This window comes from Cyprinus carpio, chromosome A17, assembly GCF_018340385.1.
Source record: "Cyprinus carpio isolate SPL01 chromosome A17, ASM1834038v1, whole genome shotgun sequence".
In the NCBI taxonomy this organism is placed as follows: Eukaryota; Metazoa; Chordata; class Actinopteri; order Cypriniformes; family Cyprinidae; genus Cyprinus; species Cyprinus carpio.
In genome coordinates, this window is record NC_056588.1 from 4,219,396 (window position 1) to 4,235,776 (window position 16,381).

Sequence of the window (16,381 nt, forward strand, 5' to 3'; positions counted from 1 at the left end):
CCTCTACAGCCACAGTGAACTGATCTGGAAGAATCCCAAAACCTGCCACAGAGGACAAGATATCGACATGGATTAGTGGAAATCAATAGACTTGAGAGGGAACAGGCTGTCTGCAAGATTATCAGAGAAAATGAGGGCCAGGATGAATAACAAACGCAATCAGATACATCCTTGTTTGTTTTCTACTGTTGACCTGATTTCTGTGGTTTGTCTCTGGACACTGGCCATTAGTACTTCTACATTTAATACACAAGAAAGGTTTCTTTTTAAAAAATAAAATTGAGTAACAAAGTCAGAGAGAGTGCATAGAGACATACCAGACAAACAAAAGTCTTGAATAGAGAATGCATAAATTAATACCACCAAGGTTAATGAGGTTAAGATTTACCAAGCATACACTATTTACAATAGATAATTTCTCAAGCATTTAAAGAGAATTATAATATAACTAATGGTATTGTCAAGAATTTATTGTCAGTTATGATTACTTTCTTGTTATTTAGTTTCCTTCCCGTAACAGACATATTTTGGATGCACTGGTTGCCTTCTGAGATTATTATGTACATCACAAAACAAAATTTTATAATTTAAATGATTTATGTATGACATGAAATAACAATAGGCAACAGACAGAACAGGACAAGATTTCAATTTCAGACCTGTCCATGCCATCCAGCATATTAATTGTTGAGTAGAGGATATTATTGCATCTGAGAACTTACAAATATTGATGCCTTAAATATTCAAGCTTATTTCCAACACAGAATAAAAAAAAATAAAAAAGGTAATTGTGAACTTATCTCACAATTCTGATTTTCTTTTCCTCACAATTCTTAGTAAAAAAGTCTGTGAGATATTAACTCGCAATCGCAAGATATAAACTTATTAGTCTGAGAAGTCGCAAATGCAGTTTTTATTCTGAGGAAACAAGCTTGTTTTTGCCAATGAATACCAAAAAAGAAAAAAAGAGAAAAACTAATTGTGACTTTCACCTCAAATTGCAACTTAAAAATTCACATTAAGACTTTTCTCAGAATTGCAAGAAAAAATTCAGAATTATATGATAAAGTCACAATTAACATTTTAATTTTGTGGCAGAAATAAGCTTCCATGCAAATACAACTGCAACAAATACAATTTATAATACATAATGTTAAACAAATCACAAATAAAATATCTCTACTATCTCAGTTGGGTCCCCTAGCCATCAGTGAGATTAAATACAGACTGTTTAAATCTCCTGTTTCTTAGATGTTTCTACTGAGGGGAAACAACAGTAATCTTGTATGTGTCTCCTCCAAAGATTAGGAAGAGATCACAACAGTGCTCATTTTTGCCAGGATACAAAATTTAAAATTCAATGACATTTTACATCAAATTCTCCCAAGACCAAATTATCAGAGCTAGCATGCTATCCACATTAATTTGAGTTTTTTTCTTTTTTATTTCTCTGAAGGAAGATTAAGGAGGATGTGGCTAGATACTTAAATGAAACATTTGGGAACTTCTCTAATATATGAAAAGTTAAGCATTATAAGTTAAGCTATGAAAGATCAACCTGAGAGAAATAAAAAGCAAGACAATTATTTTTATGCTACCTGTAAGGCTAATGCGGGCACTTTAACAGAGTGGATTGAGATGCAGGGATGACAGAAAGTCCCTCTGGGCTTGTTTCCTGGCTTGATTGTGCCCATAATCCATGAGAACATTGCCTCTACCCACATGGGAATCTTGCAAGAAGGGATCAAGTCTTAAAGCTTGGCTGTAAGTATCCACAGCTTCCTGTAACTGGCCGAGGCTTGAAAACCGACAAAGAAAGTAGATTATTACACTCAGTGATGTGTCCTAATTCTGTTTGCACATGAATATTAGTTGTCTGCTTAATTATGAACTTTGCCTTGAATACTCTGTAAAAACGTCTTCTCTCTCTTGCTTTTGAACACTGGATTACAAGCTGTGCAACATTCCCAGTGCGAGCACTGAATTCACTCAGAAGTCACAGTTTAAAAAGGAAAAAAACACCCTGCAATTATTGTGAAGAGCCATTTATTTGAAAGTGCTCCTTTAAAGCAATGAAAATGTGCAAATTTCGACTTCTATGGATCTGAAAGCATTCTGTTCTTTTGTAAATGACAGTTCAGAGAGCAATGCGTCTCGTTAGTGAGCCACTAAGATATTTCATATTATATAGCCTATGTAAAGAGATGAGAAGTCCTGTCTGTCATAGGCTGTTAATCTGATATAAATTGGTCTGAGCACATTCTGGAAGCACAGCACCTTTTGAGTGTTGATCAATAAAAATAACAGATACACTGTGGATGCACCATTTAAATGCAGATCTGCACGATAAGCAGCACAGTTCACAGAGAGCTTATAACTATTCATAAATGTCATACAAGGTTTCAGGAGACCATTCATCATCCAAATGTTGGGGTCAGTAAATTTTTTTTCTTTTGAATACTCTTATTCAGAAATTATGGATTAATCAAGTGACAGAAATGACATTTATAATGTTACAAAAGATTTCTATTTCAAACTAATTCTTTTGAACTATATTCACCAAAATATCCTGAACATATCTATCATGCCTTCCACAGTAAAAAAAAAAAAAACTTTGAATGGCAGTGTGTGTATTTTAAGCTTCTTGTGGCAAAAGACATAATTAATTTCATACTGTTATTCAGGCATAATGTAGTTTTACATTTTTTACCCTCTTAATAAAAGTTTTTTTTTTTAATTAAATTTTTTTTAATTATTATTGCTTGTTTTTTTTCACTAACATTATTTTTAACAAAAAATTTACATTTGAATCGGTTCACATTATTCCAAAACTTTGCTATATTTAATGGCTACTCTGACACCCCAATCAATTCCCAAGGGATAAACTTATGTTACGCCCTGTTTTTTATCTCCAAAATACCATACGTCAACCTATGGACATAAAACTGTTGTTGTAAATGAAATTTCATGTTGGCTTTGTAAACAAGAATAGAGAAATGAAAAACCTCACTATGTATCAAACATCATGATGAATATGCTTTCAAAATCCTTGAGACAAATGGATTACAGGCCTGATGCAATCAATGCTTCTCATTTTCTTTCTTTATAACTGTGGCCTACCTGAAGGGCACTGTCATAGTCATTCAGCTCCACATAGAGAAGGCCACTGTTTATCAACACTTTCAACTCAAGCTCCGTTTTACAGCCCAAGAGCAGCGTAATGCTGTAGTCTCTGAGAGCCTTGAAGATTAAAGAGAAATAATGCAGAGGAAGACAACAACTATGCATTAGAGAAGTGCAGTCGTTATGAAAAATCATCCTGCATTTGTATACGTTTCTATATATATGATCTTGCATGCATTGCTGATTTGAAAAACCGGATGCAAATCGGGGGAATGAAAAGAAACGTCACAAGCTCATAATCCCGCAGCTCATGAAAACATACGCCACGGTTGGAGTAAGCAAATGAACAGGCACTCTCCAATTGGATCACCATTGTCAGATCCTCCATAGAAATATCATAGAAAGTATCAGCCTCAAGTGACAGGTAATTATGCTCAAAACTGTGCTATTTTTACTTTCATCCTTCAAATATCAGTTCAGACAGACCATAAATTGATCTAGAATCACGGTGTACCTGATAGAGGTTGGGGTTGATTTTGAGTGCTCTGTTAAAGTCCTGCACGCCTGTGGAGTGTTGCAGATGCATGTAGATGCTTGTAGATGCAACATAGTCCTCTCTGATGGTGAGCCTAAGCATGGTCTAGGTTCATGTTTACAGCACTGTTGAAAGCATCCAAAGCCTGGAGGAGGAGAGAGTCTGAAAAAAGGTGATAAGAGAATAGTGGCAGATATGGTTCTGTTTCCATCTGTTTGGACTTTAACTATTACATCTTATGAATGTAATAAAATGCTACATCCGTTTTATCATTTTTTTAATAATATTCAGAAACACGTTTTAAGAAAGTAAAGAGGGTACATTTTTAATTGGTTTAGTGTTGACTTTAGTATTCAATTAATTACCTGTAAAAAAAAGCATTTGTTTCATGTTGCATACGCCGATAAGATAGAAGTCCTCCGCAGCCTCTTGTGAAGTAATGAGTTTAGTTTAATTGGTACCAAGAAGTGACTGGGCATTTCTGAAACTCTCCACCACTTCCTGTGTATGACACTATATTATAAACCATGGAAAACTTGCAGCATTAATATTTCACAATACTGCCTACGAACAGACAAAACATGCTTTATAAGAGGTAATGAAATCAGAATGCTGACAGAAAGCAAACTTATCCATTGCATTCAAGGTATACATTTTATAAGTTATATTTGTTATAAGTTAACTTTTATATAAAGGTTTGGGGTCAGTAAGAATTTTAAAAAATAAATTAATACTTTTATTCAGCAAAGATGCATTAAACTGATCAAAAGTGATGGTAAAGACACAACAGTGCATATATTTTATGATGTCTTATAAAAAATATATATATAAAAAAAAGAAATCCCCAAAAGTACAATAGTTTTCAACTTTGATAATAAAAAGAAATGTTTCTTGAACACCAAATCAACATATTAGAATGATTTCTGAAGGATCATGAGATCATGATGCTGAAAATTCAGCTTTGCATCACAGGAATAAATTAGATTTGAAAATATATTCCAATAGAAAACAGTTATTTTAAATATTTCACATTATTACTGTTTTACAGTATTTTTATGTAAAAAAATGATTAAAAATCAAATGTTTGAACAGTAGTACAGTATATATAACTGTAAAAACTGTAATGCACAGCCTCTAGTTTATCACTTTGGTGTATTTCTAAAACGGTTGAAAAAAAGTAATAATAAATACTAATAATTACCTATTTTTGTTGGTGTCTTTGGAGAAGTCTGTTTGGTGTTTTGCTGGCTTAGTTCTGCCAGACAGAGCTTGACTAAGATAAACCCTGCATGAGTCTCGGACTCACTGTGAACCTGTTCTACCTCATCAGTGTCCTCCCGAGAAGAAAGAGGTGTGGAGGAGAAGGACACATATCGACCGCTTCCTGGAGACAGACGATGGCATTGGCATCGTTCCCCAGGAATGATTGGACGACAGCTTGCTGGACCGGTGATAAACCCAGAGCTGTGACAGAAAGGAGGAGAGGTTTACAGCTGGGTCTAGTTGTTGTTATGGCAACATAAACCACATTTTCCTGCAAGGTTTACTTCACCTTCAGTTGGGCCAGGTGGCCAAACAAAATTTAATGATGCTCATTAAAAAATGTGCAGAGATAAATGCTGAGATATTTCAGGAAATTAAAGTATGCTTGCAATTTGCTGGAGAGTAAAATGAATTTTATGTGATCATTACCTGTTTTCATTTCTGCTGCGTATCGTGTAAAGAGGGTAGCCAGGTCAAACTGTTTCATTTCCAAGTACTTCCCTCTAAAAACAGGATACAATTTTTTTTTTCTCTATAGCAGACATTCACCAATTAAAAACAATAAGGGTTTTTTATATAGCCTGTTGTCATGGACCTAAGTCAAGGTTAGATTTTTAAATTAAGACAAATGAAGGACAGAAGTAAATTCCTTTCAGCAGGTTGCACTGGTTTGTTTTAGATCATGTCTAATTTCCAAAGGCTCCTTTGTTTTTATATACATATTTTTTTCAACTGGAATTTCGGGAAGACATTCTCAATACACAGTAAGACCTATTGAACTAACTGTACTTCTATCTTTCACAGTCATGTGTTAGAAATATGGTGGTACTCTGAATCTGGTCCAAAGAGGAAGCAATTTAAGTTTTTATCTCCTAAGAATTATACAGCAACTCAAGAACATTGAGAAAAACATTGAGGTGTGAACCACTCAGCCACACAATTATTTGTAATATTCAACAAGTAATCTCTGACACCCTTCACCTAACAAACAAGCTAACTATGAGGGTCTATGGACCCTTCCCCTGAAATGCAACTAACACCTCAAAAAGGCAGAACAGGCCCGTGGTTACCATGGCAACCAGGAAACTTCAGCCCGATTAGATAAACTTTACGACCTAGAAGTATGTAGAGAGAATCTTCTCCCCCTTACTTAATTCTCTCTAAAACAGACAAATACTGCTATAGGAAATGACTTCTTTCATTTAATTCATAGACAGAATTTTCTATGACCTCCCTATCATGCATATCCACAGGTCATTGTGTGTGATTATTACGTTCTTGTATATGGTCTTGTGTATTGTATACTGTATTATGCATGCTTATGATAGATCACTAGTTAATATCACCTCATTATACCATGTTTAGTCTCTATGAATTCATATTCTGATGATCTAAATGAGAGTGTATATTATATGTTGATACCTACGCAACATATTATTGTTCTAAGAATCTTTAATAGTTTGTATGTCAACATCCAATCCATTTACATATGCAAAATAGCATGCTTGGAGACATAATTTTCCCTCCAAAAGTTTGTGCCAGACTGTGGCCTTGTCTTTCCATTTTGATTGTTTGTATGTCAACATCCAGTCCATTTACCTCTCTAGCTCTGCACTGATGGTTTCACTCACCATGGTTAACTCCATCTGAAATCAAAACTTCTCTGGTTTCATTCATCAGATCAGATCTGGAATCTAGCTCTGCACTCTTCTCTCACCACTTTCCATCTGAAATAAAACTTTCCTGGCCACCGGATATTGTGTGGAAGTAGCTTGTGGTACTATCTTGTTGTAATTGTTTTGTAGGTGATTTTTGTTGGGTTTTTTTTGGGGATTTTCAATAATTCGCAGCAGCTGTTATAAACCAGCGGTGTGTGGCCCACACAAGGTGGGGGGGGATCTTACAGTTCCATCAAGCATTCTCTGGATTTTCCTCATCAATTGATTAATACCCTGTTCTGATGGTTTCACTCAGATGGTTAACTGGATGTTTCATCACTGCATTCTTTTGTTTCACTTTGGTTTGATGTTCTCTCTGAACCTCAAAAGGAACCAGAGACACTTTTATTTTTGATTTGTTTGTTTTTTTAACAAGTGCTCAAATTTTATGACCCTGTTTCACAAGTCATCTAGACAACTACTAGGGCATAACTATAGTCCTGAGCACCAATTAATAAGCATAATCTGAATAGGAATGCTCTCCTCTTCCTTTTCCCTCCTCTTCCTCACTTCCTAAGAGATCAAGCCTGTTGTGAACCACCATACAGTTTTGAGTGATAAATTCACAATAAGAAAAATTTTAAGTCATCAATCAGAACTCTGCTTACGCCCCTTTCAGCAAACATATGCTGACCCAAACCTATCTTAGCATTCTGCCATCCACAGCTAAGATAATAACAGACTACTTCACCAAACAAACCTAGCTCCACATTCTGTTTGATCTTGCATTAGTCTCTGGCCCTAACTCTAAACACGAGTTGCCAAAAAGTTGCAGATGCACAGTCTAACTGCCCAGACGGCAGACCAAAATGACTGGCCAGGCATTGTGAGAAATACCCTTCTACCCAGAGTTGCCGACAACCTACAGCATCAGAGCCAAATGCAAATGGACAGTGAAAGAAGAGTACTACTGACTCATGACTCAAGCAAGAGTTATGGCTACAAAGAGCTCACCAAGATCATTTTCTTTCTGGTCCACAACCTCATGTGTCTACTATGTGTATACTATTCACTTGGGACATGTACAATCATGTATCCTATGTTATTTTATAGTGTTTTGCCTATATATTGAATGCTTTATTATTACTTAATTAACCAAGATCACACATATGCTGTGCTTGGTATATATGAGCTCCAAATTACGTTTCCTATTTGTTCATTTACATTACATTTTGCTAACTCTGTGACACATTAGCATTATAAGAATCTTGAAGATTCTTCTCTTGACCAGCCAATCCAGTTTCATATGCAAAACACCATGCTAGAGACAAAGGATCGTAAAATCTCCCCCCAAAGGTACCATTCTTCATTGGCTCAATCCTGAGGGTGTGACATCCTCACCCTTTATAGATCACTGATCACCAGATCAGGGGTTTTTTTAGATTCAGGAATTCCAAGAGAAGATCCTGAGCTAAGTGTCTTCAAAAACCCACCCGAAGCTTGTGCCAGGCTCCGGCCTAGTCTTTCCATTCATCAAGATCCTCTGACTCAAACTGGTTCTTTCTCATCAACTAACTTCAGCAGAGACCAACTGGAGCCCCAAATTACATCAGGACTCTCTTTCAAACAAGCGAGACCTGCAAGTTTCAAACTTAGGCTTATAAATTGATACATTCATTTTTATTTGCACCTTGTTACAAAGGTGAATTTGAACTATGAAACTGATGTTTCCTTCAGGCTGTATATCTGCTGAATATCAAATTGTACCATAGCTTCATGTCTTTATTTCTCTTCTCTTTACTGCTTAAGCTTTAACCCCTTTCCCTATGCCAACTGTATGTGTGTGTGCATGTATGATAGACTAGTTTAAGTGTTTATGTACTGTAGTTAATAAAGTCTTAAAGCTGGCTTTATATGTATGACTCAGATGAAAGTAACACAGATGAAAACAAGGCTTTGAGGTATAGACTTAAGTCTTTACAATGGCATGTGGTGTATAAAGGTCATAAATCATGTAATTTTCACAATTCACAACTCTCAAAACTGTTTTGTAGTTTTTAATCAACTTTTTTTTTTTAAATACATTTTGTCAGCTGAACAATCATTTTGTTGTTAAACAACTCTACAGTCTGTTGAATGCACTGCACTTCCTGCCAAAAATGAAATATGGTGATACCCTGATTAAGATCTATACACAATGGTAACAGTTTTATTTTAAACACATTAATAATACATTCTTTCATCTTTTTATGTGGCACTCCAAATCATCCATATAACATTCGCTTACGTTGTAGTAGGCTCTGGCCCGGCATACGTAGGCTTTTAAATAGATGGGATCCTCCTTCAATGCATTCCTGAACTTTTTGATGGCCTCATAATGTCGGTCCATATTCAGCATACAGATCAGTCCCAAACTGACGTGGGCAACAGCCGCAAATCTGCTGTGCCTTTAGAGAGGTGCACACAGATAGAAGAGATGATGACTCAGATAAGATTTCAATGATTTTAAATAAGCTGCTCAGAGACTCTGTGTCACTTTTTAACAAGAATAGATTTTTGAAAAGTAACTTTCAAAGAGTTTCATGCTTCAGTAAATTTATCCTCAGCTATGGCCTTCTGCACTGGTGCAACAAAAGAAAATGAAAGTCTTATTGTCTGAGAGTGGAGGAGGCTGGGACATCACCTGTCAAGTTTGATCACAGCTTCAAAGTAAGCCATAGCTTGCTCTCAGCGCCAAAGCGTAATATAGACCATACTGTGATGTAGGAATGTGCTCAGGTTTTCTGCACTGTCATTGATGAGAACTATAACACACACACATATACAGATAAATCATTGCTAATGAGAGGATCTGGCTTTGAAAGCACTTGATTTTACTTCTCAGCACATGCATATGCTCTTTGAGGATCTCCAATGTACCACTTTCATTATCTGTGTCTGGCAACAAGTTGCAGTGTAGTTTTGTAATACAGTAGCTCAGAGTGCTGACATGAGCACTGTATGGCTCTACACAAAAGATAAAATTGATATCTGCATTTCTGCATTACATATTTAATTCATTACTGCAATACAGAATAAAATAGTTATCAGAAGTCGGCCATCGAGAATTAATACAAGAATTATCAATATTAAATCTAATTTACATTTACATTTACAAATGGTAAAAACAAATTCTGCTGATTTGCAAAAAAAGAAAAAGCCTAATGTTACCTATTTTGATGAATTTAAAAAAAAAATGACAAAAACTTTCCATCACATACAGTTTTTTCACAAAATAAGAATGACTGTTCAAATTATATATATTTATCAGCTTTAATGCACTTCTAAAAATAACAAAAGCATTCAAACAAAGTTTTTTTTAATTACACAAACAAGTATTCAAAATCTATTATTTAACTTACAATCTGCAAAAGTAGGATTCATAATCATGTGAAAAACTGAGAGAAATGAACAAATAGGAAGGAAAGATAGGAATCATGTATTTGTGGTAATTTTTCTGGTGATTAAGGGATAAAACAAGACGTCTTCACCTTACAAATGGTTGCAGAAAGCCAAAATGTTATGAAATGCATCATATTTTGTGAACAAGTAAAACAGGTAACATTTTTTGAATCAGCACCCCAAAGAATTTTTAAGAAACAAGAGTTTGATTTCATTCAGCAAATATGATGCAGGTCGGTGTAATTTATTTACATGAAATGAAATTCAAAGTGCTGCTAACATGTGGAACTTGCATCAACCCTGACAACGGGTGACTGGTTTGTGGCAGTATTTATCTGGCTTCATATACTGCAAAAGATTGTGTTGATAAATTAGCTTAAAGTGCATTTTCTGCTGAGCATTTTTTGCATGGTACATGTCTCAAAAATAGGTTTAGTGCCGAAGCTCTACTCACGCCTACAATCCTGTTACACAGCACCACTGTGCTTAGGTGGGCAGTGTGACACACTTTACTGATGAAGCTGTTCATTTTGCAGTAGACAACGCTGACAAAATAAAATATTCCTCCAATCTTCAGAAATCAAAGGAGCAGATTACAGCTGCTAAAATCATATAAAATAAGACTTGATGGCTCTTATTTGTTCTGCTGGCTGAGTAGTGATATTATAAACATCCACATATGACCTGATTCAACAGATGCAGCTGCCTGCCATGAGATGTTATGAGAGTGGCCTCATTGATGGTGCATAATTATGTGTGAAATGGCTTTTTTTAAAGATTCAGATCAAAGACACAGAGACATATTATGGAAAACAGGATTTCCCTCCCCAGACCATTTATGAAATCTAAGCTATCATTCAAAAATCTGCATGTATATGACATCACAACTGAGCACATTAATAGCTGACTGCTAATATTTGGACATTATCAGCTTTGTCTTAGATGTTTCTCCTAGAAGTCCTTAAGAAAAAAAAAACTGCTGACATACATTGATTATACTGAAGCTTGTTTCTGCCACAGGATAAAAATAATAATAATAAAAGAGGTAAAGAGGTAATCGTAACTTTTTATCTTACAATTCTGAATTTGTGTCTCACAATTTTTTTCTTCTTGCAATTCTGAGATCTACATCTATCTTTTTTTTTCTCGTAATTCTGAAATACAAGCAGAAACAAGCTACTGAGGTCTCTCTCAGGAGGAAAAAAACTGAGAAGCAGATGCAGTCCCATTGATGTTTAGAAGAAATGTTAAAGAGATATGAGATATTAAAGACATTAAAGAGATCTTGTTTCTGATTTTTTCTTTCCTTTGGGCTTCCTGAAGAAATCTTATGAAAAACACTCATGTGTAACTTTTGAATTGATTGTTGAACAACCGTGACTGAACCATCTGTCTAATCACCCTGCTTTTCAACAGAAAGTGTCAGACCTCAACATATTACTTAAAAATTCCCATGGGCATCAGTCTTCCTCAAGCCCCTTAAAATGTTGGCAAAGTCATGTATCTATATATAGAGAAACTGTGAAAATTGCACGTTTTCATGTGTTATATCAAACATGTGCGTGTTACCAGATGTGTTGAGATCCCTTAAGGCTATATGAGGCATTATCTCCCTCAACAGACACCCTCTGTGGTAAAACGCCAACCAGCTACTGGGAGATCCAAGTGCACAGTCAGAGAAAAATCCTTGATAGACTTCTCAAACTGACCCAGCTTGGAATAGATCCTTCCTCTGTATGTTCTACCGTGAGCAGAAAAACTATAATTGGATTTACACATCAGCATAGATGTAATGCAGTTATATTTAGTGGAAATCAAACACTGAGCATGCTGAATGATATATATAAACCTCATAATAATCCTGACCTGGCTCTCGCATTCCCAGGTTCTTGCTTCAGCAGTAAGGAGAAGTCTTCCAGGGCCTGCATCCATTTGGAGCTGTTGAAGTGCTGTATTCTACTGATCATCATTGCATCAGTCCTTGTAGAAATGATGGTGAAGGTCTAGGGGACAAAAAGGATTTATGCTTAAAATCTTCCATGTTCCATGTAAATTGTAATCACTGATGCAATGATTAAGCAACAGTCTTGTATAATCAGCATTATCAGCACTCATTTGTGAACTCAAACAGATCTTGGATTTATATTTAGAGAGCATGATGTGCCTGCCAACTGTGTTCTGCTCAGATAAGCTTTGAAAAACTGACTAATTCTGTCCACTAAACTTAACACAAGCTAAATAAAGTGGTTAAAGAGTGCAAAAATAACACCTGGCAAACACTAATTTAGAAAGCCTGTGCTTGCAATGACAAAAATGTACAGATTCCATTCAAACATGCTTTTTTTGTGCCAAAAATAGATCAATTTAGTTTTTTTTCTTACAAATCCATTTCCCACCTTCTCTCTGACCCTTAGAGTTAAACAGACCATTAAGCATCTCATTTTTGCTACAGTGCTTTTAAGAAACGTACCCTTCACATGTGAAATGACAAACTGCACTTTGCAGTTCTCTCGCCAAGGTTGATTTTGACTCTCCCAACAGCCTCTTTGCAATGTCTGTATCACACTCTGACAGGTTCACAAAAAATTTATGCTGAAATGTGCTGCATAAACTGGCAATATCAAACTGCAGAAAGGATATGCAGGTGCTACACACAGCCAGGAACAATTTTGCACATTTAACTCTTATCTGTATTTCAATCGATCAATAAAACAGTAACAAGCAGCCAAGAGCAAGAATGTGGAAGAGGAATTGACAATTGAATCTACCTGATTTAAATAGAGTGAGTTATTTTGACATAGCTAATTGTGATTATTCTTATTACACATCGCCTTTCAAGCACATTTGCACCTGGAAATGCAAATCTATTTAGATTGTTTCATAGGGCTCACTTTTGCATAATCCTCCATGGCCAGCAGTATCTGGCCAATCTTTTCATACATCTTTGCCCTCTTAAAGTATCTCTCTGAATCATCTGGCTTGACTTTAATGGCTTGGGTGTAGCTGAATAGAGCCAGTAGTTGCGTTTCTATCCACCTAGTTTCATGCGCATTTTGGAATATCGCATAAAAAACGCTGGATGGAAACGACAAGATGTGCATAAATTCTAAAAATGTGCATAAAAAAACTAATGCGCACATTTGAGTAGGATAAATTTTTATCCGTTAAGAAAAATGTGCATAAACTATGACGAAAACTCATTTACCGAACAAAATGCGCATCGAAAAAGTCATGTGACTTTGCTCTAGAGAGTCGGGATAACTTGACTAGCAGCAGACTGATCTTGTTCACAGCATGTATATGTTGTTATGGTCATTCTGAAATGCCTGGGCAAAGTCTGTCGTCAAAGTATTTCTGTATAAATATCTTACACGACTGCGTTCCCAAACAGCAGCATCTGCCTCCGAAAGCATTGACAGCATTTATTGTGTTACGTCTGCTTGCACTGAGGTGCAAGTAATTTATATTCAGTGCTTCCCACACATAGACTTTACTTGGGTGGGCCGCCCAGGTATATTTAGAGAAACATTTTTGCTTTTATTATTTATATCCTCTTATACTTTTTTTTTTTTTAATCCAACCGAAAAAATGTAAAAATCAGTGACTGATTAACTCGTGGAATATCTCCGTGCCTTACACGTTTCGGATCTGTGTGTGCGAGAACTGTTTCATCCTGCTGACATTCCCTCATGCGCTGCAGAGACCTGAGGCCTGTTCTTCGTACGTCGCTAACTCAGTTAGCTGGATTTGATTGTTGACGATTTGGCATGATCTTGGATTATTTGGTTCTTCGAAGCTCATTCCGGAGTTGCTGTCATAGCAACAGGTCTGTAAGCTTAAACCTGCTTGGGAGTTTATTTCATGTAAACAGGATTAGATTGCATCTTTTTAAGCGGAATTGATACTTAAAATCTGTCCGCTGCCACCGCTACTTTATTGCAAGAGTATCCTACTGATCCAGGGACAATAATTTAAAATAATAATCATTTAAAAATCTATTTAAAGATAATATAATAATGTTGTGTAGTCTTTAATATAGACACAGCCAGTTTTACTCACTGAAAGATTTATTCGTCATAAAATAATTACTTCGTAATTGTATTAGAGTCTTACACACAGATAATGTAGAGTCGTGCATTAATTTGAGTGATGACAGCTATTATGGGAGTGGCTTGATGGAGTGCAGGAGATCATACAGATAACATGATCTTGACCCTTAAAGGGGTCATATGATGCTGCTAAAAAGAACATTATTTTGTGTGTTTGGTGTAATCAAATGTGTTTATGCGGTTTAAGGTTAAAAAAAAACATATTATTTTCGACATACTGTACATTATTGTTTCTCCTCTATGCCTCGCCTTCTGAAACGCGTTGATTTTCACAAAGCTCATAGCTCTGAAAAGCGAGGTGTGCTGTGATTGGCCGAATGCCTCAAGCGTGTCACAGAAATGTTACTCCTCTTAACATATTGTGATGCCTTGTCCGGCCAGAGCGACGAGACATAAACATAAAACCCATTATAAATGTGATATAAACATGATTTCTAGTCGTGTCTTCTTTTGGAAGGCAAAAACTAAGTAGTTTCGCTTTCTCAACAAAACAGCGTCACACACCGCGGGCTTGAGTGGAAGCTTAGTATTGTGAACGCTGGAGTATGTCTATATTAGCACATCAAACATTTTTATTTCAGAATATGACAGTCTTGTTTTGGTTATGTGCCCTTTAACCTTTCAGGTTCTGTTTTGTCCAATACAGAGGTCAGATAGCATACACTAGTATTGCATCAGTATCTTGTCTCCCTGCTGTCTGGTTATGTAAGTGGACTCATGCACACACCTGCATGCTTCTTGTTGTTCTTGACGATGAAGTTTAGATCATCCAGAGCTCTATCGGGGTCGTTTCTCAGCAGGTAGATGCAGTGTCTGTGCCAGTAGGCATCCAGTAAATGAGGCTCCGGGGAGATGGCCTTTAAAAATAGAAAAACAAAAGATCGATCATTAGTACACGATAAACTAAGCAGAAAATCAGGTCACATCTGTAGAACGTTCTGTTCTGGTTTGTTTGGATAATGATTTCTGAAATAAACAAACAAAAAAAAATCTTATGAGCAATAGTATAAGTTATGCTTACCTTAGCATGCATCACTAATAAAAGACAAGAAAATAAGGCTTACAGCATTGAGATCTTCAAGGGCCTGGTTAAGACAGCCAAGTTTGATGTGAAGTGCTCCACGACGACACCATTTGAAGGCACGGTGGTTTCTACATTCAGTCAAAGTTTGGGTCGGCTTGGCCACTTTGTGGTCTAAATCAGTTGTATTGAGACCTTCATCCAAAACCACTCTGTTCAGATCCTGGATCTCGTCCTGTGGAACCTGGTTCTCCTCCAGACCATCAGGGAGAGAGCCTGCACTTTGGATATTTTCCAGAGGGAGAAAGACCTCGTCAAACCAGGCGTCCCATATGTCTGGTATCCCACCAGGATCTGTGGCAAAGGTCTCAAAATCTGGGATCATGGGCAGACTGTGGCAGAGGAGTGAAAATTGTTTTGGACTCCCATGGTAACTGACACAGACACACACTCCTTTTGGAGAATAAAAGGAAAGATAAACACATTATTAATGCAAACATCACAACAGACTTAAAAAGTTCAAGAAGGATGATTTTCAAAATGGTTCCTTTTAGAATACTAATGGCACATAAATATTCATTTGAGAATGCAAGATGTAATGCATCATAAATTGCTGTAAAAGTCTAATTTATATCATTGTTTACATTCAATTTCATGTTTTAGTGTTGTTTTGGATTCTAAAACCTTGTTATTGTCCGTGATGGCTCTCTCAGTTTTTTCCAAATGTAGGCCATCTTGACAGAGCTGAGTGTTTTTCCTCTTTTCTTGGCCCTACGTTTGAAACTGGAAACCCTTGCCCTCTCTTTGCCTTTGTTCCTCCTGTGGTTTGGGACCTGGCAGGGCTGCTCTGATGAGCTGTGCACTGCGTGAACCACCTGAGGCTTTGTTTGTTTGGCATTGGATGGGGATTCTCTGGCCAGAGCTGCACAGACTGAGTTCTGCTGCTGCCACCGCACATGCTCCAGCTCCTGGGAAAGGCTGGTGAAGTCGGACTGTAGCCGAAGATGGGGCTCAAGATCTGGGGTTAAGTGAGGGGCAGAGCGAGGCTGTCTGGCCTGAAACCCCAAGGGGAGACAGGATATTACACGAGGTGAAAGTCTGGTTGCAATGCAGTAGAGCAACTTGCATCCAAGTATTACATTAAAAAGACTGAATTGTTTTAAGTACTTTATATAATATACACACAGAATGAAAATTAGAAAAAAAGATCTGCTAGTAGAAGAAACTGGAA

At 36.6% G+C, this 16,381-nt stretch overlaps 1 protein-coding gene and 1 long non-coding RNA gene across 2 annotated transcripts; both read right to left on the reverse strand.

Annotated features, from left to right (window-relative positions):
* Nucleotides 1–4,796: 4,796 nt before the first annotated feature.
* LOC122148265 lies at nucleotides 4,797–9,704 on the reverse strand. Its single transcript, XR_006162212.1, has 3 exons — nucleotides 8,867–9,704; nucleotides 5,351–5,424; nucleotides 4,797–5,122 (listed from the first exon to the last, which is right to left on the reverse strand). It is a non-coding gene; the product is annotated as an uncharacterized LOC122148265 (long non-coding RNA).
* Nucleotides 9,705–11,202: 1,498 nt separating this feature from the next.
* On the reverse strand, nucleotides 11,203–15,664 carry LOC122148266 (mitochondrial import receptor subunit tom70-like). The gene is made up of 4 exons (XM_042774675.1): nucleotides 15,194–15,664; nucleotides 14,857–14,986; nucleotides 11,887–12,023; nucleotides 11,203–11,761 (listed from the first exon to the last, which is right to left on the reverse strand). The coding sequence occupies exons 1-3, from the start codon at nucleotides 15,533–15,535 to the stop codon at nucleotides 11,995–11,997; spliced, it is 501 nt and encodes a 166-aa protein (XP_042630609.1). The 5' UTR covers nucleotides 15,536–15,664; the 3' UTR covers nucleotides 11,203–11,761; nucleotides 11,887–11,994.
* Nucleotides 15,665–16,381: the final 717 nt, after the last annotated feature.

What these genes read in the sequence shown, in the direction of transcription:
- LOC122148266 (XM_042774675.1), bottom strand. Translation starts at nt 15,535, where the DNA reads ATGATCCCAGATTTTGAGACCTTTGCCACAGATCCTGGTGGGATACCA. An exon ending in CCCTTGAAGATCTCAATGCT is followed by an intron (nt 14,987 to 15,193) that starts GTAAGCCTTATT and finishes CTATTTTTAAAG; the next exon opens with GCCATCTCCCCGGAGCCTCA. An exon ending in GAACAACAAGAAGCATGCAG is followed by an intron (nt 12,024 to 14,856) that starts GTGTGTGCATGA and finishes TTTGTCCCCTAG; the next exon opens with ACCTTCACCATCATTTCTAC.